The sequence below is a fragment of the Lotus japonicus genome, chromosome 4 (genome assembly GCF_012489685.1).
Source record: "Lotus japonicus ecotype B-129 chromosome 4, LjGifu_v1.2".
Taxonomy (NCBI): Eukaryota; Viridiplantae; Streptophyta; class Magnoliopsida; order Fabales; family Fabaceae; genus Lotus; species Lotus japonicus.
The window spans coordinates 12,889,152-12,915,505 of NC_080044.1; the positions used below are offsets into that span (position 1 = coordinate 12,889,152).

Genomic DNA, 26,354 nt, shown 5'->3' on the forward strand with positions numbered 1-26,354 from the left:
GTCAAATGAAATATATTGAAGTGAAGTACAATGACTACTTTAACCCAATACAAGTAAGAAAAGAGGAGAAATGAAAACTAAAAGTAATAACTTTTACAATGATCCTCCTACTAGTAAAAAACCCATCACCCACAACCTTCGAGGAGACAGATTAAAAAAATCATGCGTCATTAAACGTTGCCAGGAAAAATCTTCTGAAAAATAGTTAATAGTAGCTACATCAGATAAAAAACAAAAAAATATATATATTTATTAGATTATATATACATTTGATAAGGGAATCTGATTATATAGAATTGAATTATCCAACGGTGGAGGAACATTCATGCGCGGAAACACGGAGCCGCTCATGCCAAAGACATTGGAATGGCAGTGCCCGCAGAAACCCACACACCAACACGATCCCTCACTTCTCTTTCTCACTCATCATCATCCTCTCTCACCACTAACTTAACCCAACCCAACCCAACCATAGTTAACTCCCAACCCAACCCCTCCACCTTCTTCCTCTTCCTCCTCCCCCTTTATATATATCCCACCTGCACTTCATCTCGCATTCTCTCATTCCCATCAATCCCCTCTCTTCACTTCATTCCCAAAACACCCTTGCCACTCCCTCTCTTCACCCTCCTCATTCCACTTCCACATGTGAGGACAATTCGGGTATATTAGAGTGCAAAAAACTAAAACCAAAGTAACGAACTAACTGAGCTGGTTAAGCAAACATGAGTTGCAACGGTTGCCGTGTTCTTCGGAAGGGTTGCAGCGAATCATGTATCCTGCGCCCTTGTTTACAGTGGATCGAAACCCCTGAAGCACAAGGCCACGCCACCGTCTTCGTCGCCAAATTCTTCGGCCGCGCCGGTCTCATGTCCTTCATTTCCAACGTCCCTGAAACCCAACGACCCGGTAAGCCGGTCATTCAATTCATCTTTATCTTCAACCTCACTCTCTCACACGCGCCTCCTCACGCGCTTGAATGTTCTGTAATCTCTCAACTGATTTGAATTTCCTTTTCTTCCTTTTCTTCTTCTGTGCAGCTCTGTTTCAGTCTCTGCTGTTCGAAGCGTGCGGAAGAACGGTGAACCCGGTCAACGGCGCCGTCGGGCTACTCTGGACCGGGAACTGGCACGTGTGCCAGGCGGCGGTGGAGACGGTGCTTCGCGGCGGGACTCTGAGGCCTTTGCCGGAGCTTAGTGGTTTTGACGCGCCCTCCGATGAGGCTTCTGACACGGATGTTTGGAGGATCCAAGATCCGAGTCCGAATTTCCGGTTTACAAGCTCGCGATCTAACAACAAGGTTTCGGCCGGCGGCGGTAAACGAAGGCGGTCGGAGGACCACGTGAAGCTTCCGGCAGCGGCGGCGGCGATCAACCTTGATCTCCGTCTTACGCCGATTTTCCTGCAGAAAGCTCCGGAGAGTAACCGCCGGGCTGGCTCGCCGTCGATGAACTCGGAGGAGTCCGTTACCACGACGGCGTGCTTGGAGGGTGGAATCGGAGATCAGTGGGCCCACGGCGGAGACCGGAAAGTTCTCAACCTTTTCATCTGAGGACTCTTTTTTGTTTATGTTTTTGTGAATCAAGTTTAAGAGGGTTTCTTCTTCTTCTTCTTCTTCCCGATTTTGAAGCTCCGGTGAGTTTTTGTGAGATACCCGCCGGCACAGGATTTCTCCGGTGAGAAAGATGATGGTTCGTCGGTGATCCTCCCTTCGTTTTTGTTTTTTGTTTTTACCCTGCCAAACATGTAAACCTGTGACTGTGGGGCATGAATATTAAATAAAAATAATGAGTTAATGACTTGACATTATCCTCTGTGTTTTTAATTTTGTATTCTTACTACAAAATATTTATGAACTTCTAAGCTGGATTAATTCCCATTCCCTTCTTAGTTAATTTACCCTTCACATTAAAGTTATCGTGTTAAAATCAACTTCTTCAATGTATGTTAAGCCGTGCTAATCCTAACGCTAAATCAAATATACACTTAATTACCGGTTATGCGTGTAACATAATTCGGTTCTATATACCCTTTAATTTTGTGAGATGTGATAGTTTTTTAGTTGGATGAAAATGTTTAAGCATATTTTGGCCGGGTCAACACGGGTCAGGGTCTTGCACGATCAGAATTATGATGATATTTATAGATTATTCACCAATATAATTATTAAAATGACAACGAAAATTAAACATAAAACTTAATACATTGATAGTCTAATCTAATTTTGATATACAAAAGACTATGATATTGTGTATTTTTATTGGGCTTGAGTCTAAATACAACAACAATTTAATTTGAAAACAAATTAAGAATTGTTACTTGACGTTGATGGTGTCAGCCATTTCGAACAATGTTGTTTGACCTAATATGATCCAAAACTAATTGGGTTAGTTGAGATGATTTAAAATTGAGAATGTTGGAACTTTGATGTCACATTAAGAAGGAGCAGCTCGTTGGAGAAACCAACCTTCTGTCCTTAACTGTGAAATTACTGAATAGGACACATTTCACTTGGCTGTAAAAATATCCATGACATCCGTGGATCCAGTGCATGGAAGCTATGTGGGGACATCCTATGATCCTAGAAACTTGTTAGATTGTTTGGATGTGTGAGGGTAAATGAGTAAATAAACAATAGAAAGACAATGACAGAGGTAGCAGTGTGACTTTTGGAGTATGTGAAGAGTCGTACAAAGGAGGAGAAGGAATCAAGGAGAGGGGATTAAGTAATAATTTAAGGGGTATTTATCCAATATCTCTTTGAAAATTGAGGGGTTTCATAAATTTTTGTCTACGTGTGTCATAGTATTATCTTTTGAAATGAATTTCTATATTTGTAATCTAACTTTATATATTTTTAAAAATGTAGTAAACGGTATTGTATTTGTAGTTTGTACATTATTTAATTGTTAATAATAATAGAGGGCGTCGTAAAATAAAATAAAAATATAGACCTAGCTACAAATATAGAATCTGATGTTTGCCTCTTGGGTAGCTAGGTGCGTATCTCTCCACTAGGGATGGCAATTTTGCCCAAACTCATGTGTACCCGTCCGAACCCGATCCGATTTGACGGGTAAAATTCGAGTTGACTGGATTTGGGTTTGGGTTTGGGTTTTGCCCGTTACTGTAGCCATTTATGGGTTTGGGTTTGGTATTAGTTAAATTCGTGCCCATACCCGCCCAAACCCGAACCCAAAGATACCCGAAACATAAAATTACAAAAAAATTCTCATATATATATATTTATAAACTTTGTTCTTAGTGTTTGATGATTAATTGTACTGTTGTATGTTTGAGAAAGTAAACTCTAAACTATTGTTGTCTCACTTTAGTGATGGATGAGGATGATGAATAGTATTTGTTTTTTTTTTTCCTTTCTATGAATTTCACTTTTTTTTATATGAAAGTAAGTTCTGGATTGAGTTGTTACGTAACTAATGAGTTTGGGTTTAAGTTTCGGGTAAATCCGAAACCCAATGGATTTGGGCACGGATTTCATTTTATCGTTCATAAGATTTGTGTTTGGGTTTGAGTTTGGATTATGAGATTTGGGTTTGGGTTTGGTAATTGTAAAACCCGTGCCCGATCCTACCCGTTGTCATCCCTACTCTCCACCAGCCACCAAAGTATATGGCTCGCATCAGCGTCGAGTTTTGGCTGTCTTGCTCGTGTTTGTGCAGTTCTGACTTGTGGATGATGGTACGTGGTGTGTATTTGAAATTTGAATAGTAATTGGGTTGATGCAAAATACATTATTTGTCTTAATTTTTTAAGAAATTATTGCATTCATTTTTTATTTTGAAGTAACGAGAGCTGTGTTAAAAAGTACTATTCAAAATGCCTACACTTAAATTTGACCATTCAAATATATAAATCAGTCCATATAATTTCATTGTTTACGTTTTAGACAGTATAATATTAGAAAATTAACATATGTTTGGATGCAAACTCATTAAATGAACACGGGAGGAAAACAATGAAACTAAAAAGAGAAGAGAATCTATGTACTAATATTTTCTTCTACTTGAATAGATTAATGCTTTTAGTTTTAGGTTATGGGTCTATGCACTATAGCGTTTTCTGGATTTTGCTGGTGGGTATTTTGTTTTCTCCACTGGTTAGGTCCTTGTTTAGTGGGTATCGAGCGACTTGTTTCGTCATTTTTCGATTTTAATGGGGACTTATCTGGTGGTAGAGGCTAGGTTTTTAGCTTGATGCTTAGCATGTTTTCATGCTTCTGGGTTTTCTTGAGGAATTTGCTATAAGGGCAGAGTTTTTACGGTTAGGTAACTGTACCCATGTTGAGAGAGGTTGTTTCCCAACACTTTCTATATTTATATATAATTATCATTTTGCTTGAAAAAAAGAATAATGAAATTTTGGAGAGGATAGTATAAATTTGATTAATTAAATTATCATTTACGATAATAGATTGCTATGCCAGTCACATACTACTTAATGCATTAATCGTAGGCTATGGTGCAAGACAATATTGGCCTTACCGACTATATGGTTTGTGGAAATATCAAGATCAATTTTTGAGATGAGGAGTGGATTATGGTTAATCTATTATTGGGTTAAATTTATTATTTTTTTTTATAGGCAATAACAATTATATTGAATAGAAGTACAAGGGGTACTTCAACCCAATACAAGGAGAAAGAAGAAGAGAAAAAGAGACAAGCTAACTCCAAGGTTTTGGCATTAAGGTTGAAGAAGGTGCTGCCTAAAGTGATTAGTGATAACCAGTTTGCTTTTTTGGGAGAGCGGAATATGCTGGATAGTGTGGTGGTGGTGAATGAGGTCATACATGTTGCAAGGAAAATGAAGAAAGCAATGTTGGTTTTTAAAGTTGACTATGAGAAAGCCTATGATTCAGTGAGTTGGGAGTTCTTGGCATATATGATGGGCAGAATGAAATTTAGCAGAAAATGGATTCAATGGATTATGAGTTGCCTCAAATTGGCTTCTGTGTCTGTGCTAGTTAACGAAAGTCCATGTGAGGAGTTTATGATGACTAAAGGTCTTCGCCAAGGTGATCCACTTGCACCATTTTTATTCTTGATTGTGGCAGAGGGTCTTAATAGCTTATTTTCACAAGCCGTAAGGATGGAGAAATTCAAAGGATTTTCCTTTGGCGAGGCCTCGGACATAGAGATATCTATGCTTCAGTTTGCAGATGATACAGTGTTCCTGGGCACTGCATCAATTCAGAATGTGCAGACAGTTAAATGTATACTGAGGTGCTTTGAACTCGTCTCTGGCCTTAAGGTCAATATCCACAAAAGTAAGCTAGCTGGGGTGGCGGTTGATCAGGATAGCTTGGGGAGATTTGCAGCTATTCTCCATTGCAAATTGATGACCATTCCGTTTGTGTATTTGGGCATTCCAGTGGGTGGTAGAGTGAAAAGCTTGACGTTATGGGATTCGGCAATTAAAAAGATGCGGGGGAGGCTTTCTTCGTGGAAACAGAAACATATATCCTTTGGAGGACGAGTATGCCTCATTCAGAGTGTCTTATCTGCTCTTCCACTATTTTTTCTATCTTTTTATAAATTACCAGTTGGGGTGTTGTCAATTTGTACTGGAGAGATTTTTATGAGGAGGAGCTGAAGCTGACAACAAAATTAGCATTAAGGACTGAAGATTATTTAATATGGCATTACTAGGGAAATGGAAATGGAGATTCTTGACTGAGCCGGATAGTTTATGGTGTAGGGTGGTCAAGGCAAATTGTAACTCTTGTGGGGAGTCCTCTTGGTGGAAAGAAATTCAATCGATTACTGTGGATAATGGTTGGCCATGGTTTCAGGAAAGTGTGCAGAAAACGGTCTTTGCAGGCAATGCAACGCAATTCTGGGCAGAAAATTGGACGGGATCAGGGTCCTTGGAGCTTCGATTTAGGCGCTTATATAACCTGTCATGCCAAAAAAGAGAGCAAGTGAGCAATATGGGTAAATGGGTGAATGGAGTGTGGCAGTGGGAGTTCAAGTGGAGGAGGAATCTCCAAGGTCGTGAGGTGGGGTGGTTTGAGGAGTTAATGGTGATTTTGCAAGGGATTAGACTGGTAGAGAATAAGAAGGATACATGGAGGTGGAAATTAGAGGGTGAAGGAGGGTTTTCTTTTAATTCATCGTTTGTTTTTTTGCAGGATCAATACCTAGAAGAACCAGATCCTGTGTTTAATTGGATCTGGATGGTGCCGGTTCCCTCAAATATCAAAGCTTTCGTTTGGAGGGTTCTACTAGGTCGTATCCAAACTCGCGAAAATCTGTTAAACTGACAGGTACTCCATAATGCCTTGGAAGCAATCTGCCCACTATGCTGTTTGGCAGAAGAATCAGGTTCACACTTGCTGTTTTCTTGCTCGAATTCAATGTTAATCTAGTATGAATGTCATGCTTGGTTGGGTGTTTCTACGGCTCAAGTCTCGAATCCGAAAGTCCACTTATTACAGTTTTCTTCAATTGGGTGGAGTAAAGCTCAGAAGTTAGGAGAATCTGCAATTTGGATGTCAGTTCTATGGTCAATCTGGTGTCTGCGGAACATGGTTGTTTTTAATGGAGGTGAGCTGGACAAGGATCAATTACTAGAACAGATTCAAGTAACGGCTTGGAGGTGGCTAAGGTCTCGGCTGGATGATTTTTAATACTCTTGGTATGAATGGAAATCGAATCCGCGCATCTGTTTGCTGTCTATATAATCAGTGGGGTGTCATGGGGTGGATTGTTGGGTGAATTGCCTTCCTAAGGTGCTTATTAATATGACCAGTAATCTGGTTCTGAGGTTTAAGAAGCTAAAGGCTTGCAGTTTTCTCTTTTATTATGGCAGTGTTCAATTCGTTGTGGAGGTTATAAAGACTCCTAATGCAATGTAAAGCTGCAGTATGTGTCTTTGTGGTCTGGAGCAAGGACATCACTATTGGATGGCAACAGTAGAAATTGGGTTTGGGTCTGTATTGTAATTTCTCCTTGGGGTTTCATCTTGATGTTAGGAAATCGGTACTCTTTTTCCTGCACCAGGTTTTTCCAAGGGGGTTTTCCCTGGTAAGGTTTTAATGAGGCTTATTTCCTAATGTCTCTCCTCAAGGAGAGGGGGGGGGGGGATTTGTGAGAGTTGTGTTCATTTTTTGCAACTCTTTTTGATGCTGTCTTTGCTTTACCATATTTTGTCATTCCTTTTTATTTATTCACTTTCTGTTGTCTTGGGTTGAAGTACCCCTTGTACTTCATTTCAATATATTCATTTGGATTATCAAAAAAAAAGAACTAACATGTACAAAAACAAAGGCCCTAATAATGACGAAACTACCCACCAAATACCTCCTTGAAAATAGACTTAACAAAACTAGCCTCATTAAAACCTTACTAGGATAAAACCCCCTTGGGAAAACCTAGAAAGGAAAAAGAGTACCAATTTTAAAAAGTCAAGAGGGTATTTTCAAGGAGGTTTACAAAGGAATCTAATAACCCACCCCAAACCCAGCTGCCAATCCGTGCTGAAGTTAATTCACCAACGAAAGAATCCATGTAAATAAAACCAAGCTGTCCACATATAATACAACCACCAATTTATATCCATTATATGTTTCCTTCAAGGATAGCCCAACCACCAAGTCTTTTTCTTCTAACCAATCCAAAAACCTCATTTAACAGCAAGTGAAATCCAAGAACCTCCAGCAAGTAATATCCATACCAATGTAGCATAAAAGCACGCACATCAGCTAGCACCAGCAGTTTAATTTTGCAGCCTCTAGGAATCTCACAACCTCCATGCTTCACATCTAAAAAACATTTGATTTCTTCCAATCCACAAGTGTAACACCAATAAAGCAACCATATCTATCAGGAAGCACCAAAAAAATCCTACCCTCATAGCAGCACATCACTTTTAATATTATCAAATCCCTTGCAGAAAATTATCTCCATTAAATAGATGCAAGACACACCCGGGGATTGTCAATCCATTCATAGAATGGGTAAGAAAAGTGTCTATTATTTCACTTTTAGCCATAACCATACCTTGTGTTGAATCAAAATTCACAACCTGCTCTTGATCCACAGCCTCCCCACGAAAAATTAAATTATTCCTCGCGTTCCATATAACCACCACTACAGCGATCCATAACAAATTAGCCACCCTACCAGCTTTGCCTCAAATGCAATCAGCAGATCCTTGAAAAGAAACAACCTAAACCCCACCAAAATGCAGAACCGAAGCAGTAGCAAATTTGCAAAGAAAATTCCTCCCAGCTATCAAATAAGAGGAGCAGCTCCTCAAAACAACCAAAATCTGCCCTTGGAAAAGTAAGGAGATGCGCACCAAACCCTGCCTCCAAATGCGTTGCGGAAGAAAGCAATTGGAATCCAGCCACAATTGCCACCCAAATAACAATAGCTCAACACCCTGGCAAATAGCATTTCAAGATAGCCTTCAAACCTGCAAAACAATACACTACAGGAGTAACCCAGCTGGTTAAAAATTACACCAACGTCTCCCTCCATAACATTACCAATAGCAACTGAAGGAGTCAGAACTCAGCTCAACAATTTAATACAGCAAGCTGGATTTACCATCCACTCATAGTGAGAGACAGAAAAACCTTTCTCCCTTGCTTTTAACCAGAACCAGGATCTGTATTGAACTAAATCAAAAATCCTATCCACTGCCACCTCCTCATCCTGAAAGATAACATTATTTCGATGAGACCATATGGCTGAAATACTCGCTACCCACACAAGAGATAACACTCCAACAGTTTGATGATCACCACTAAGAGAGGAGCGAAACTGGAAGAAATGTAATTTCGGATCAAGAGGTAAGACAGAACTAACCCAAACCACTTGAGAATCTGCTGCCAGACTTTCCAACTAGTGTCACAACTGAAAAAAGATGTGAACAACTTTCCACAGAGTTTTGGCAAAAGCTACAATCTAATCCTGAATTAGGAGGTAATGCATTCCTGCGAGCCAGCTCTACCTTGCACTGAATTCTATTTAAACTCACCTTCCAAGCCAAGGCAATCGAAATAGAGGGTGCTTTAGTCGACCACAGTTTTCTATGGAAGTTGTCTTCATCAACATAATACCCTCCACGAAGCTCTTCATAGGCAGATTTAACAGTATAAGATCCCGAGCCATCCCTAATCCAAACCCAAGAGTCCCTCCGGTTCATTTGAGGAGAAAAACTTCTCAGTAAAGCCTTAAGTTCTTCCACCTTCTCCTTCTCTCTATCCAGTAACTCCCTATTTCTGGAGAAATTCCAGCACCACCTATTATCCCGCCATTCCCCCATCTCAAATATTGAGGCTTCCTTCTGAGAGGACAGAATAAACAAATGCTGGAACAAAGATCTCAACTTACTCGCCCCCCACCAAACATCATCCCAAAACAGAAACTCCTTGCCATCACCCACCCGTTTACTAATTGAATTTTTATACCAATCTCCATCTTTTCAAATTGATATAACATCTTTCCACCAAGAAGAATCAGATTGCTTTGCCCTCCCCCCATACTTAGCCTCCAAAACCTGACACCACAAACTATGTTTCTCCTTTATCATTCTCCATCGCCATTTTCCAAGAAGAGCCCGATTGAAAGTTCCCCAATCCTTCACCCCAAACCCACCCTCATCAACTGGTTTGTATATATGTGTCCACTTAACCCATGCTATTTTGTTGTTTTCTTCAGCTCCCCCCCATAAAAACCTCATCATGATACTGTTACATTTTTTTAGAATCCCAGTTAGCATTTTGAAGAAAGACAGGAAAAATAAGGGGATTGAGGATAATACTGCTTTAATCAAACATACTCTTCCCCCAAATGATAGATGTCTCTACTTCCATTTTGATAGTCTATTTTGGAGTTTATTAATAACAGGGTCCCAGAAAGAGATTCTTCTCGAATTTCCCCCCACTGGTATGCCAAGATAAATGAAAGGAGTGGTCATCTGGTGGCATAAGAGAATAGAAGCCGCACTATTCAGCCAATTATCTTTAACACAAATACCTGCAACCTTACTCTTTGAGAAGTTTACCTTCAAGCCAGAAACCATTTCAAAGCAGCGCAGAATACATTTTACAGCAAAAATATTTTGTATGGTAGCCTCCCCCAAGAAGATAGTATCGTCAGCAAACTGTAGTAAAGATACCTCCACAGACTCACTGGAACCCACCTTATAAGGGATAAATTTTTTCATCTCCACTGCTTGTCTCACAAGCCCGCTCAGCCCCTCTGCAACTATTGAAAATAGGAAGGGGGCAAGTGGGTCACCTTGCCTCAAACCCTTCTCCATGCTAAATTCTCGTGAGGGACTACCATTCACCAGCACAGACACAGAAGCTGAGTTCAGGGCATCCCTTAATCCAGCTTATCCTTTTGTCCCCAAAATTCATCCTTGAGAGCATATACCACAGAAACCCCCAATCTACTGAGTCGTAAGCTTTTTCGAAATCAACCTTCATAAAGAAGGAAGGTTTTTTCCGACTCTTTGCTTCGTGAATCACCTCATTTGCAACAAGAACGTTATCTAGCAAGTTCCTTCCACCAATGAAAGCAGATTGGCAATCATCAATTACAGAAGAAATCACACTCCGGAGCCTATTTGCAAGCAGCTTTGGTGGCGGCGTTGTTCCAGAGGCTCATCATATCTTGATTTGATTATTTCAGATTGTCGTAATTTAGTTTTGTCTTTTGCAAACTTTGATGTTTAATTTGTTCGTCGTTACGACAATTGTTCCGCTGACTTCTTAGCCCGGGGGGCATCCCCTTTTTTGGTTTAGATAAAGGAAGGCCCCCCGGCCTTGATGCTTTTGTTGCTGCTGATGCTTTGGCTTCTATGCCGGCTTAATTTAATGAATTTATGTTACTTTCAAAAAAAAAAGCTGGTATATAATGGTGAAGAATTTTTTTAATCTTTAATGTCTCTTTCCTCGTTTCATTTGAGTAGCAAATTTTCTAATTTTTATGTTTGGATACACGTCACTACTAGTATTAACGAAGGATAGGACCTAGTCCAAAGTAAAAAATGATTTTTTTTATGAATTAATATGATAATATTTTCACGTTAACTCAATCGATATTCAAATATATACATAACACTAAACTGTATATGGCAGCCATAGCTAGTGTTCTTTAGCTAGTGTCCTCACTGAGTTTCTTTGCCCTCCTCCACTTCTCGCTTCTGCCACACATTGCTCTCCAACTCTTGCTCCAACCAGCACGTTTTGCTTGCGCGCTTTCTCAACTAACTGTAAAATTGAAGATGAACACATTTGGTGTCGATGATGAAGACAACTCATTTGGGTTCAGTGGCTCATCAATCACCATGGCTTTTGTGGGGACGCCTTGGTTTTGTTGTGATGTTATAAATTTTGGAAAACTCATTTATTTTCATTGAGAGACAAATGAATTTTACAAAATACTACTAAGAGAATCTGTTATGCGAGAAGTTATTCTAAAGTATTAAACATCGATTCAAAATACTGTTAAGTACACGTTTGGTAAAAAGTTAAATCAATTTTAAAAAAATTAGGCTAATGAAGTAGTTTTTCCTTCCATTTTAATTACAAAATAAACGTTTATCCACCGTGATTCATGGGTTTCACATGCTATTTTTCCTACCCCTCCCCCCACTTTTTACGCATGATACAAATAGGGAAAATCAACTATTTCCCGGTATTTTATCACCCCGTTTTCAATCCTTCTAAAATTGGTCGTACCAATAATCATTCCATGTCACTAGTTTATTTAAAAACTATTCTAGATATAAATATTAGAGAAAAAAAAATCAAATTTTTTACACCTCCAACCAATAAGATTTTAAGAATGTGTTTACTATAAAAAAATTGTTAATTAACAGTTGAATTAAAATATAAAATGAAAATATATGATTGAATGCATGTGAAAAACTCTTCACACTATTAGGCCGATGCATATAAATTAATTTTATTTTATTTTATTATGAATAAATGAAGTTTTTTAATTAAATAATTAAATAACTCATGAGAAAAACTTGACTTCACCCTTATGAATTAATAGAATTATTTATAAAAAATAAAGAAATAAATAATAAAATTCACAACCACTTATCTTAAATATAATTAGTCCATAATATAGGGAAAAGTTACACTCATGAGTGATTTAAACACCCCATACACTAGTAAATTATGTTTTATATTATGATAACCTAATGATTTGCATCTTACTTAAACTTTTAATCTTGAGCCCTTGTTCTCCACTTTAGACTTCAATTTAATATTGTGTCTACTTTTTCATGGTTTCAGAAGATTTTTTAGGCACAATATACTCTTTTAGAATGAACTTTAGCATATAGTAAGTCAATTGCTATAAAATATCTTCTCTTCAAGTAATTTCTTGAGAAATTATATTTTTTATTTAAGGAAATTTATTCTATATTTTACACTTGTAATTTCAATATTATATTTAGATTTATACATTAATAATTAAATATCTATGTCAATTAACTTACATTATACATTAAATCAACACATGTTGAGTTCAAATGAAATATGCTTAGTTTCCCCTAAGTAGGGGGGGAAATAGGCCGAGCCGAGCCAAACTTTGCGTGGCCTAGTGATGACCCGGGTGTTCAAGCTATTTTTCTAGTTTATTTCCATGCATTTTGATATATTATTTAGGATATTTTAGTTATTTTAGGTCACTCCATGATTATTTCATGCATTTTACAATTTTTATGTGGTTTTTAGTATTTTTTATATATTTTTATGATTTTTATTTAGATTTATTAGGATTTAAGTTATTTTATTTTTAATTGATATGTTTTATTTTGAGTTATTATCTTTTTAATATTTTATTCTAATTTATTTTATCTTTTTAGGATTTTTCGGAATAAAAAGAAAAGGGAAAATCAGGAAAAAGGAAGCTGATTCGGTACAGCTGGTCCACGGAGTTACCATGCACCCGCAGGAGATTGGACGGATGCAGCTTTGTTCCATGCCATGTGGCGCGACCATATTAGAGGTGCACCATAAGACAATGACTTGCGGAGCACTGGATTACCCTCTTATAAGTTTGGTCCAATTGTAACATGACACGTGGCAGTAGCAGGTTTTTGTATTTTTGAAAGGTATCACGTGATTGGTACGGAAACAGACGGAAATAGAGCAACAGAAGCAATATATATATTGGAAAAAACGTAGAGAGGAGAACGTAACTGATATTGAGAGCAGCTTTTGAGCCTTCTTTCTGGAGTGAACCCTAGCACCACTTTCAGCTTTTTGAAGAACTCTTTTTATTTCAATAATTTATTAGTCATGGAAGCCATGCTTGGCTAAACCTCCGTAGGTACTTGGGGTGTTCGGTTTGATTCTCTTGACCTTATGTTTTGATTTAGTTTTTGACTCATGAATCCTAATTTTATTTATGAATTTTTCATCTTTTATATATGAATCTTTATGCATGAAGATTACGTTTGCTATTTTGTATGCGATTGAGAAATCGGTAGAAAATAGGGATCCGGTGAGAAATTGATTAGGAACGCCTACGCCTTAGAGATAAGGGTAACTTCTAATTGTGTTGGCTAGTAACTAAATGCTTTAATTCTCCAATTAAATTCGTCTAGGAACTAAGAGATTAGTGTTAGCAGTTTAATTGGAAGTTCTGCGTAGTTAAGAGATTATCACGTAGAAACTTAGGCAAGCACCATAAATAAGTTAGATAATTCATGAGTTAATTAGTCTATTAAGAACATAAGTGAAATTGATGAAATCCTACCCCAGGTACTTCCCCTTTTGATTGCTTTTAATACTGCGTACTTGCTTTTCACTGAATTCTTCAACTTTCAATTAAGTTCGTTTTCAACAACAATTATTTACCCCCAAACCCTTTTACTTAGTCTTTTTAGTGATTTATAGGTTAAATTAATTTAGGCAATCGCAATCCTTGAGTTCGATATCTTTTATTACTACATAACGAATAAGTACACTTGCTTAGGAGTTATCAAGTTTCTGGCGCCGTTGCCGGGGATTGCGCTTTAGTCTAGAATAATAGAACCTATTTCTTACTTTTAAGACTTTACTTTATTTATTTTTATTTTTATTTTTATTTTTATTTTTTTTGTTACTTTTATTGTGCTGGTGCTACTAACATTGGTTTGCTAGTGTATGCGAGGTACTGTTGATCGTAATTCCCTTCTTTTTGATCCTGAGATCGAGAAGACTGCTCGGAAGAATCGAGCTCGACAGAGAAAGCAAAAACAAGCAAAAACAATGGCTGAGACACCGGAACAGATTGAGGCGAGGATTCGAGCTGAATTTGAAGGGCGATATGATGCAGATTATGAAGCCCGGAGAATTCAGCGAGACAGAGAGTTAGAAGAACAGAATGCCAGGAGATCCATCCGAGAGATAACTACCCCTGACATAAGCTTTGAATTTGAGGGAAGTATTGTTCCACCTACTGATGTTCCAGAAAATTTCCAAGTGCCAACTCACTTCATGCACCTAGTGAGCCAACACCAATTTGGAGGAAGTATACTCGAAGATCCCTATGCTCATATGGCTACATTCACAGAACAGTGCGCCCCATTGAAGAAACAGGGAATCACTCTAGACACAGTAAGGTTGATGTTGTTTCCCTTTTCCTTAAGGGATTCTGCTGCAACTTGGTTGAGGTCTCAACCTCCACACAGTATTGTATCATGGGATGACCTAGCCAAGAAATTTACGTCAAAATTTTTTCCAGCAACCCGCACGAGGAAGTTAAAGCAAGAGATCAACTCCTTTCTCCAGATGGATCAAGAGAACTTATATGAGGCATGGGAACGGTTCAATGAGCTTCTAAGGAAATGCCCAAGCCATAATATTTCTCTTACTGATCAGGTAGTAATTTTTTATACCGCATTGAATGACTATACCAGAGACAAATTAGATACTGCAGCTCCAGGTGGAGCTTTTGATGTGTTGCCCACTAGTGATGCCTTAGAGATAATTAATAATCTGGCAACCAGAGCTATGCATTCCAACAACGACAGGCAGAACAGGAAAAGTGTTCAAGAAGTAGAGACATATGATGCCGTTCTAGCCTCAAATAAGAAGTTGTCTCAGAAAATGGATGCCATAGTGAAGCGTTTGGATGACTGCCATGTGGGCAATGATGATGCAAAATTCGATGAGGAGGTAAAAATACTTACTAACCCCCAAAATAATCCATATTCCAATACTTATAATGCAGGTTGGAGAAATCACCCCAACTTCTCTTGGGGAGGGCAAAATAGGTCAACTCAATCATGCGATCCAAGACAATATTCCAACCAGCGGGGTCATTATCAGGAACAAAGGCAGCCACCTCAACAAGATGAAGGAGCTGGAAAGAAGAACTTGGAAGACATTATGGGGGAATTAGCCCAAACTACCAAGAGTTTCATCAATGAATCTCGCAATAATTTCAAGAACCAAGAGGCTTCAATCAAAAATTTGGAGAACCAGGTTGGTCAAATCTCAAAACAACTCGCTGAAAGACCTCCAGGTATGTTTCCTAGTAACACTGTGCCTAACCCCAAGGAAAATATTTCTGTTGTTACTCTAAGAAGTGGGAAAGTGATGCATGAAATTGAAAAGAAAAAAGATAGTGAAAAGAATAAGAATGAGGCTGGAAATAAAAGTGAATCTGAAATGATAAGTAAGGAAAAAGAACAGAGTGAAGATAGGTTAGTGAATGAGAATAAAGAAAAGAAAACAATTCCTACTGGTTGTGGAAAAATCCCTTTCCCCAATGCTTTAGTAAAAAAGAATTTGGAAAAACAATTTTCAAAATTTTTAGAAGTTTTCAAGAAGCTTCAAATTAACATTCCTTTTTCTGAAGCATTGGAGCAAATGCCCACTTATGCTAAATTCATGAAAGATATTTTGTCAAGGAGAAGAAAACTAAGTGAGGAGAGTGAAACTATAATGTTAACTGAGGAATGCAGTGCTATTCTACAAAAGAAGCTCCCTCCTAAACTGAAAGATCCTGGTAGCTTCACAATATCTGTTGACATAGAAGATCTAGCCGTAGGAAGAGCCTTGTGTGATTTAGGCGCTAGCATTAATTTGATGCCTTTGACCATGTTTGAACGATTAGATATAGGAGAAGTCACCCCTACTATGATCTCGATCCAGTTAGCTGATAGGTCACTTAAGACACCCTATGGAATAGTAGAGGATGTGCTAGTACGAGTTGATAAATTTGTTTTTCCTGTGGACTTTGTGGTGTTAGATATGGAAGAAGACACTAGGGTCCCTCTCATTTTGGGTAGACCATTCCTAGCTACTGGAAGGGCGTTAATAGATGTAGAATTGGGAACCATGGACCTTAGGGTAGCTGATGAGAGAGTGACATTTTCTGTGTGGAAAAATATGAAACACCCAAACAAAGAAGATGATGTGTTTAGAGTTGAGGTAGTAGATGAGTTTGTGTGCAAGGAATTTATGAGAATATCTATGAAGGATCCTTATGAAGCAGTGATAATGGAAGGTCTAGAGTTAGATAACTTAGATTTGAATGATGAAGTAGTGAGTGTTGCTGTTAACCAATTAGAGTCTTTTCCTTACCAAAGGAGAATTTGGAAAGAAGAGTTAACAAGGGATGATGAAACTCCTGCTAAGAAAGAGAAAACTGAGTTGAAACCATTACCTTCCACCCTCAAATATGCTTATCTTGAAGAGGGTGAAACAAAACCAGTTATTATAAACAAGTCTTTATCTCTTCTTGAGGAAGAGAAACTCCTAAGAGTTCTGAGAGAACATAAATCGGCTTTAGGTTGGACCATTGAAGACATTAAGGGCATAAGCCCCACAATTTGTATGCATAAAATTTTAATGGAAAATGAATATAAGCCTGTGGTTCAACCTCAAAGGAGACTTAATCCAACTATGAAAGAAGTTGTGAGAAAGGAAGTAATTAAATTACTTGATGCGGGTATCATCTACCCGATTTCTGATAGTGAATGGGTTAGCCCTGTACAAGTGGTTCCCAAGAAAGGGGGAATCACTGTTGTTCCGAATGAGAACAACGAATTGATCCCAACTAGACAAGTTACAGGATGGAGGGTTTGCATAGATTACCGGCGGCTTAACTCTGCTACCCGGAAAGATCACTTCCCCCTTCCCTTTATTGATCAAATGCTTGAAAAGTTAGCTGGACATAGATATTATTGTTTTCTAGATGGTTATTCTGGATATAATCAAATTGTTGTTGCACCTGAAGATCAAGAGAAAACTGCTTTTACTTGTCCCTACGGGGTGTTTGCTTATAGGAGAATGCCCTTTGGGCTTTGCAATGCTCCTGCAACTTTTCAACGATGTATGTTTGCTATTTTCTCTGATCTTATTGAACACTGTATTGAAATATTTATGGATGATTTTTCCGTGTTTGGTCCTACTTTTGATGAATGCTTGCATAATCTTACTCTTGTATTGGAACGATGCCAAGAAACAAACTTAGTTTTAAACTGGGAAAAATGTCATTTTATGGTTAGAGATGGGATTGTTCTTGGTCATCGTGTCTCTGAAAAAGGGATAGAAGTAGATAGAGCAAAAGTTGAAGTGATTGATAAACTCCCTCCCCCTTCTAATGTGAAAAGTGTTAGAAGTTTTTTAGGTCATGCGGGTTTCTATAGACGATTCATTAAAGATTTTTCACAAATTGCTAAACCCATGAAAAATTTGCTTGAGAAAGATGCTCCATTCCTGTTTGATGAACATTGTGTTAGTGCTTTTAATTTGATTAAACAAAGACTTGTGACTGCTCCTGTGATAGTTGCACCTGATTGGTCTTTACCTTTTGAGATAATGTGCAAGTGATATAGCTGTAGGAGCTGTGTTGTGTCAAAAGAGAGAAAAAACATTGCATGCGGTTTATTATGCTAGTAAGGTTTTAAATGAAGCACAGAGAAATTATTCAACTACTGAGAAAGAATTACTAGCTGTAGTTTTTGCCTGTGAGAAGTTTAGATCATATGTGGTAGGATCCAAGGTTATTGTGCATACTGACCATTCTGCTTTGAAGCATTTATTTTCTAAACAGGATTCCAAGCCCAGGTTGATCAGATGGATCTTGCTTCTTCAAGAGTTTGATCTGGAGATCAAAGACAAGAAGGGGAAGGACAACGGAGTTGCTGACCATCTATCCAGAATTGAAGGCAAAGAATCTTCCGAAACTCCTATTTCTGAGGAGTTCCCAGATGAGAAACTCTTTTCCCTTTCTTCTACTTTGCCATGGTATTCAAATTTTGCTAATTATAAGGTTGGTGGTGTGTTACCCCAAGAGATGAATTGGCAACAAAAGAAGAAATTTTTGCATGATGTGAAATTTTATTTGTGGGATGAACCTTTTTTATATAAACTTTGTTCAGATGGTATGATTAGGAAGTGTGTGCCTGAAGAAGAAGTAGAAAACATACTGTGGCACTGTCATGGTTCTGATTATGGAGGTCATTTTAGTGGTGAGAGGACAGCTGCGAAAGTCCTACAAAGCAGTTTTTACTGGCCTTCATTATTTAAGGATAGTCGCTCATTTGTTGAGAGGTGTGATAGCTGTCAACGAACTGGTAACATATCAAGGAAGAATGAGATGCCCTTAAATAATATTTTAGAAGTTGAAATTTTTGACGCATTGATTTCATAGGACCTTTCCCACCTTCATATGGATGTCAGTATATTTTAGTAGCTGTTGATTATGTTTCAAAATGGGTTGAAGCTTCAGCCCTCTCAACAAATGATGCTAAAGTAGTGATTGCTTTCTTAAAGAAGAATATTTTTACAAGGTTCGGAGTTCCTAGGGCAATTATTAGTGATGGTGGTACGCATTTTTGCAATAAAGCTTTTGATTCTCTTGTAGAGAAATATGGAGTTAATCATAAGGTAGCTACCCCTATCATCCCCAAACTAGTGGACAGGTAGAGATATCTAATAGGGAGTTGAAGCGTATTTTAGAAAAAGTGGTAGGTACGTCTAGGAAGGACTGGTCCAAGAAATTAGATGATACTTTATGGGCTTACCGCACTGCATTTAAAACTCCTATTGGTATGTCCCCTTACCAACTTGTTTATGGAAAAGCTTGTCATTTGCCTGTAGAGTTGGAGCATAAAGCTTATTGGGCTACGAAATTTCTAAACTTTGATCTTAAGGATGCTAGTGAAAAAAGACTTTTACAATTGAATGAATAAGATGAGTTTAGAATTCAGGCTTACCAAAGTGCTAGTATTTACAAGGAGCGAACAAAGAAATGGCATGATAGAAAAATTGTCCAAAGAGAGTTTGTCCCAGGGCAGCTAGTTCTGCTCTATAATTCTAGGTTGAGATTATTTCCTGGGAAGCTCATGTCCAAATGGTCAGGACCTTTTACTGTTAAGAAAGTCTTTCCTCATGGTGCTATTGAGATCGAGGAACCAAAGTCTAAGGAGTCTTTCACTGTTAATGGACAAAGGTTGAAGCTATACCATGGTGGAGAAATTACTCGAGGGAAAACTTCCCTGAATTTGTCCCCTTCGCAATAATCATGGAGGGAAGTCTAGCAAAGACTATAAAATTGCGCTTCTTGGGAGGCAACCCAAGTGTTCGTTTTTAATTTATTTCCTTAGTTTCAATTTCCATTCCATTTTATTGTGGTTTCTTAGGTTTAATTTATTAAAAAAAATTAAGAAAAAAAAAAAAGCTTCTGGAATTTCCAGCATGAAATTTGGTGCGGATTTAGTACAATAGTAATGCCACCGAACTTGGTGCAACTTCCTTAGAAAATTGGTGCGACAGCACCAATCTTAAATTAAGAAATTTGAAAAAGTTTGTTTTTAAAAAAAAAAAAAATCTACAATATCTAAATCTGATCCTTCCACCATGTTTTCAAATTAAATAACACGTATTCTTCTTCTCTGCTCCCTTCTCTTCAATTTTCTAAAAAACTATATAAAATTTCAGGAAAAAATTAGGAAATTTCAAGAAAAAAAATTAAAAAAGATTTTTCTTTTTAATTTGAGTTTTTTTTTATTGAGTCTTAGTGTTCTCATGAATTATTTGAGTTATGTTGTGGTGTTTTAATTTATGTGCTCATTTTTGCAAGGATTAAGTGATTTTACAGGAATTAATCTGAGTTAGAGGGCCCAACTGACCATGTCCTGGTGCTTTCAAGTTTACACCCAATCTGAGTACAGGGAGTTTTACTGAACCACTTATCTCTCATTTAATTTCATGATCATGCATTTAGCATTTAGTTAATTAGATTGCACACACTAGGATGCACATGCCTTGGATTCTCGGTATTCACACTTTTGTGCTTGAATGATGCTTGTCGTTGTTTTAAATATTTGTTCTGGGTTTGATGCTAGTTGTTATAATAAAAAAATGTTTGATGCATGGGTGTGAGTGAAACTTGTGGAATATGTGGAGAGTTAGGTGATAGAGACTTGAGTGAGTTTTAGAAAAGTGCTGTCAGGTTATTAAGATTCCAGGTTAGTGGGGATAATGCATGAAATATGTAGTTTTCCTTTTAATCTTTATATTGAGTCTAAACTCTTTTTGGCTGTGAAGTTAAAAAAAGGGGCACACATATGAAAGTAAAGCTAAAGAAAAAAAAAGAAAAAATGGGGTAAGGATGTGAGTAAGGGAATGGGATGTATTTGCACCACTGAGCATACCCCCAATCATATTCTGACCTTGTTAAATAAAAGAAAAGAATTTCGCCCTGAGTTGGTAATAACTGTGAAGGGTTGGGAAAAAGCTAAATTGAAAAGGAAATAACATGTGTGTGCTCATAATAAAATAAGACTGTTGTCCATCATTAGTGGATTCTCAATATGAGGTTGGGGAATTAGGAATAAAATGTGAAACCCCACATCTTGGTATTTTATATAATTCTTGTTTGCACTTACTAAAGGTTACTCAGTTTTTAAAAGCTTAATTCTCTGCATGAACTATTGTGAGTAACTCATCCCATGTATCTTTGTGAAAATATGTATACTAGCATCTTACTTTGAACTATTTTCTTGAGCTTGAGGACAAGCAACCTTAAGTTTTCGCTTGAGGACAAGCTGTCGTTTGTAACACCCTCTAAACCCCACGTAATTATTAAGCCATAAATCAGAGTAAAATGCATAACACAGAGGGTGTCACACTTATTCTCCAGAAACATAAATCAAAACACTTGTCATGCTCATAATAAATATATAAATTTTCCAACTTTAATGTCGCAACATCATATGCATAGCACAGCGGATTTATTTCAACTCCAAAATTTAACATAAAGAGAGTTCATAGGTAACTCTTAACATCAAGGTACAAAACTAAACGTTTCCCGGTGTTACATAACAGAGCATGACTCCCCTAACTAAACCGTAAATGAAAGACTAGCTCCTCCAACTAACCCTCGCGAGAAGCTCGACTATCTTCGGTACCTGAGCGATGTCGCATAGAACATCATTCCAACAGAAGGGTGAGAACTCATATCATATGAATAAGCATAATAATAAATAATGTAAAAGCTTATCTATGCTCCACATAAATTACTCACATTCACTAACAAATAATAAATTATGTAATTTTAACATAATGAATCAAGTTCACAGTTATGGCAAATACTCCATAAATTATAGCTCAATTAGAACATATATAATAGTCTCTAATTACCACCACATCAAATCTCTCCAAAAATATCACCATAACACATATGACTCAAGTGAGACCCGTGCAAATGCCTTTGGTACCAAAGTTGTTATCCTTAGCGGTATCACCGCGTCCACTCCAGACAGATAACCACCAATAAAGCCCTCGCTCTAGGCTTCAAAACCACTCCAGTTTTGGGACAAGTCACTAGCCTCCACGAGAACTAGCAAACATTGCCTCTTGACAACTATGCAGTGTATTGTGCAAAACTCAACTAACATATGCATATTCAGACCATCTCCAAGTCCTAATTATTTTAGTATATTCATCACCAGTTGCACAAAACACATATTACATGTTATCAATTATACAACTTGCAATCACAACAACTTAGCATCTCAAACATAACATCAATTCAGAAACAACATCATATAATGATTATTAAAAATAGATGTAAATTAAATATAATTCATATATAACAGGTTCTGTAACTATTTCCTAAAGACTGGATTTCTCTCTAAATTTTCCCAAAAACTCGCGACATGCTCATGCTCGCCATCTCGCGACATCTCACTGCACAACTCGCCATGTCGCGACATCTCACGACATCTCCCTACGCAACTCGCCATGTCGTTGAATAACTCGCCATGTCGCGACATCTCACGACATCTCCCTACGCAACTCGCCATGTCGCGACATCTTGCGACATCTTCCTGCGCAACTCGCCATGTGCGCGCACCACACATCTAATGAACTATTAAACAGATGTAAATTATCAAATATACTCAGAAAAATCTAATATTTTTATCATGGTTCCGTATACACGTTTTGTAAACCTCTATAAATTTTCAAGTCACAATTCGAAGTACAAAAATCAGGAAAAATCGTACACTAACCGCAGTTCGCAAGAAACTGGACAGCTTAACCTATACTCACTAAAATACACATAACTCGAGCTACAGACGTCGGAATGACGTGAAACCAGTGGCAAAAGTTTCGCAACAGAAAAACCTACAACTTTTATGAAGACTACTTCTTCAAATTCGGCCATTAACATAGCACGAAAAAGGGTACAAGAGAACATAAATTTCTGCGCATCATGCAAGCCTATCATCTACCCCCAAAATCATCTAAAAACCAAACCCTAACTATTTCAATTTGGGAATTTTTGCAACCTAGGGTTCCTAAATCATGCTTTCTATCATTATCCACTATCATACCAATCCATAAAACATGAATTCAAACCCTTACCTCTTGTAGATCAGTTCTAAGTTTTCTCCTCTTTTCTCCTCTCCTTCTCTGCTTTCACGTGTTTCTTGTTCTGCTTCTCTTCTAATCCTTATTTTTTTCTTTTCTTTCTTTCTATTTCACTCCTAACCCTTAAATAGCCATACAATGGGCCCCACTCTCAATTACTCACACTAAACCCTAAAACCTTATTTATCTATATCACATAATCACTTAATTATCTAACAAAATCACTTAATTACCATATACCATAATACTAATTAAAATAAAATAATAAATAACCTAATAACAGAAAATGGGGTGTTACATCGTTGAGTATAGGGGTGTGATGACCCGGGTGTTCAAGCTATTTTTCTAGTTTATTTCCATGCATTTTGATATATTATTTAGGATATTTTAGTTATTTTAGGTCACTCCATGATTATTTCATGCATTTTACAATTTTTATGTGGTTTTTAGTATTTTTATATATTTTTATGATTTTTATTTAGATTTATTAGGATTTAAGTTATTTTATTTTTAATTGATATGTTTTATTTTGAGTTATTATCTTTTTAATATTTTATTCTAATTTATTTTATTTTTTTAGGATTTTTCGGAATAAAAAGAAAAGGGAAAATCAGGAAAAAGGAAGCTGATTCGGTACAGCTGGTCCACGGAGTTACCATGCACCCGCAGGAGATTAGACGGATGCAGCTTTGTTCCATGCCATGTGGCGCGACCATATTAGAGGTGCACCATAAGACAATGACTTGCGGAGCACTGGATTACCCTCTTATAAGTTTGGTCCAATTGTAACATGACACGTGGCAGTAGCAGGTTTTTGTATTTTTGAAAGGTATCACGTGATTGGTACGGAAACAGACGGAAATAGAGCAACAGAAGAAATATATATATTGGAAAAAACGTAGAGAGGAGAACGTAACTGCTTTTGAGCCTTCTTTCTGGAGTGAACCCTAGCACCACTTTCAGTTTTTAAAGAACTCTTTTTATTTCAATAATTTATTGGTCATGGAAGCCATGCTTGGCTAAACCTCCGTAGGTACTTGGGGTGTTCGGTTTGATTCTCTTGACCTTATGTTTTGATTTAGTTTTTGACTCCTGAATCCTAGTTTTATTTATGAATTTCTCATCTTTTATATATGAATCTTTATGCATGAAGATTACCTTTGCTATTTTGTATGCGATTGAGAAATCGGTAGAAAATAGGGATCCGGTGAGAAATTGATTAGGAACGCCTACGCCTTAGAGATAAGGGTAACTTCTAATTGTGTTGGCTAGTAACTAAATGCTTTAATTCTCCAATTAAATTCGTCTAGGAACTAAGAGATTAGTGTTAGCAGTTTAATTGGAAGTTCTGCGTAGTTAAGAGATTATCACGTAGAAACTTAGGCAAGCACCATAAATAAGTTAGATAATTCATGAGTTAATTAGTCTATTAAGAACATAAGTGAAATTGATGAAATCCTACCCCAGGTACTTCCCCTTTTGATTGCTTTTAATAATGCGTACTTGCTTTTCACTGAATTCTTCAACTTTCAATTAAGTTCGTTTTCAACAACAATTATTTACCCCCAAACCCTTTTACTTAGTCTTTTTAGTGATTATAGGTTAAATTAATTTAGGCAATCGCAATCCTTGAGTTCGATATCTTTTATTACTACATAACGAATAAGTACACTTGCTTAGGAGTTATCACCTAGGCCTGGCCTGCATTTTTTTTTCGTGGCCCAAGCCTGGCCTGTGGCCTATCAATAGGCCAAATTTTATGGCTTGGCCTGGCCTTTTCTAGGGTCTGGCCTGGCCTACAAGCCTTCTTAAAAGCCTATTTAACAGACAATTTTATCAAAAGAATGTCATTAGGCTTGCGGGCTAATAAACCTTTTATATATCATTGCACTTTCATTTCAAATAAAAAAACCTGTATCATTGCATTTCAAAAACTAAACCTATATCATTGGAGGAGAGGTGGACTTGGCAGCGGTAGATCGGTAGTGGCGGCTGGCTGCAGCCTGCGTCCTGTGTGGCTGAGGATGTGCTATGCTGAATATGTTTGGAACGTTTCTAATCTAGGTTAGGGTAGGGACTTAGGGTTTTCTTTTATACTAAAGTATACATCAGTTTAAAAAAATTAAATTATATATAATTAAATTATATTTATTTATATTATTAATAAAAATAATATATAAGTAGGCCGGCCTATCAGGCTAAATAGGCTTTTTAAATTGTTTGGGTCTAGCCTTTTTAGTTAAATAGGCCTTTTAAAAAGCCTAAGCCTGGCGGCCTTTTTAATAAACGAGCCAGGTCGGGCCGAGCCTCAGACAAGCCGAGTCATAGGCCCCTGACGAGCCGGCTGGCCTATTTCCACCCCTACCCTTAAGTAAAAATTTTGAGTTTTATAATAAAAAAAGTTGAGTTTGAATATGATATTTGTTATTTACCAAAAGAAAAGTGTGGTACACGAATGAGAATCATATATGTTCTACTACTAGTCACACGAATATTGTACTCACATCACAATATCTTTGGTTTTCCCACCTATAGTCGTAACTTGGGGAAACGAGTGGGAGCCACATCATCCGCACAAAGCCATAGAGGGATTAATATTATTAACAATATTTTGGGAATCCAATCCAATCCGTTAAATAAAAATTCGGAGAAAAGAAAGTAAACAAACAAACCCCATTTGAGAGGGAAAGTGAAGAACAAGAACACAACGCAACTACGCAAGTGCACGCACGTTACAATATGGCTTTTTCTTTTTTCTTTTTCCTTTTTTATTTCTGCGATGCTGCGTCTCGCCGCATTTGTCATGGGTCCCACGGAACCTTCCCCCACTTTACGTTGTGGGGTCGTCGGTCCCACACATACCTCAGCTTCCACTAATTAATTGTTCAACGCCTCTGTCTCTGTGATTTGGTTCTATCCACTCTCTATGCCCCTTGTTTCCTCCTTCGTTGAAATTCGTATTAATTTCCTCTTATTTTAATCTGCTCCACTCATATTAACAGTTGTAAATTGTTTATATATCACATCTTAGTGCTTTCCACATACTTCACATTATTCTTTTCCTAATGTTTTCCACAAATTCTCTTCTTTTTTTCCTCCTGTCAATCAATTATATCAGATTTTGAAATTTCACCCCAAGTATTTGTATATTAAAGAAGCTGGAAGGACTAAATTCTAGGAATTAGATTCCTGTATTGCTGATTCAAAATTGGTTTAAATTTGATTTATATTATAGATTATTAAGATCCTGTTCAGTTTGAAAAAAATATTCTGTTTTTTATTTTCAATTTCATTTTATGAAAATTGCTTTCATTTTTTTTTTAAAAATTAGAAAAAATATTTGTTACGTTCCGATCTCATTTTCACGGTCAACTCGTTATCATTGTCGTCACCACAATCACCACTACTGTTACCACAACTGTCATTGCAACCACTACGGCCACCGTGATTGCCACCATCATCGCTGCCACAATCGCTTCTG

General features: G+C 37.3%; 1 protein-coding gene and 1 non-coding gene across 2 annotated transcripts; one reads left to right on the forward strand and one right to left on the reverse strand.

Moving 5' to 3' along the window:
• Nucleotides 1-410: 410 nt before the first annotated feature.
• LOC130713735 (LOB domain-containing protein 37-like) lies at nt 411-1,809 on the forward strand. The gene is made up of 2 exons (XM_057563532.1): nt 411-909; nt 1,041-1,809. Exons 1-2 carry the CDS (start codon nt 726-728, stop codon nt 1,550-1,552), a joined length of 696 nt encoding a protein of 231 aa, XP_057419515.1. The 5' UTR covers nt 411-725; the 3' UTR covers nt 1,553-1,809.
• Nucleotides 1,810-14,740: 12,931 nt separating this feature from the next.
• LOC130716355 (small nucleolar RNA R71) lies at nt 14,741-14,847 on the reverse strand. Its single transcript, XR_009011972.1, has one exon. It is a non-coding gene; the product is annotated as a small nucleolar RNA R71 (small nucleolar RNA).
• Between the last annotated feature and the right edge of the window lie 11,507 nt (nt 14,848-26,354).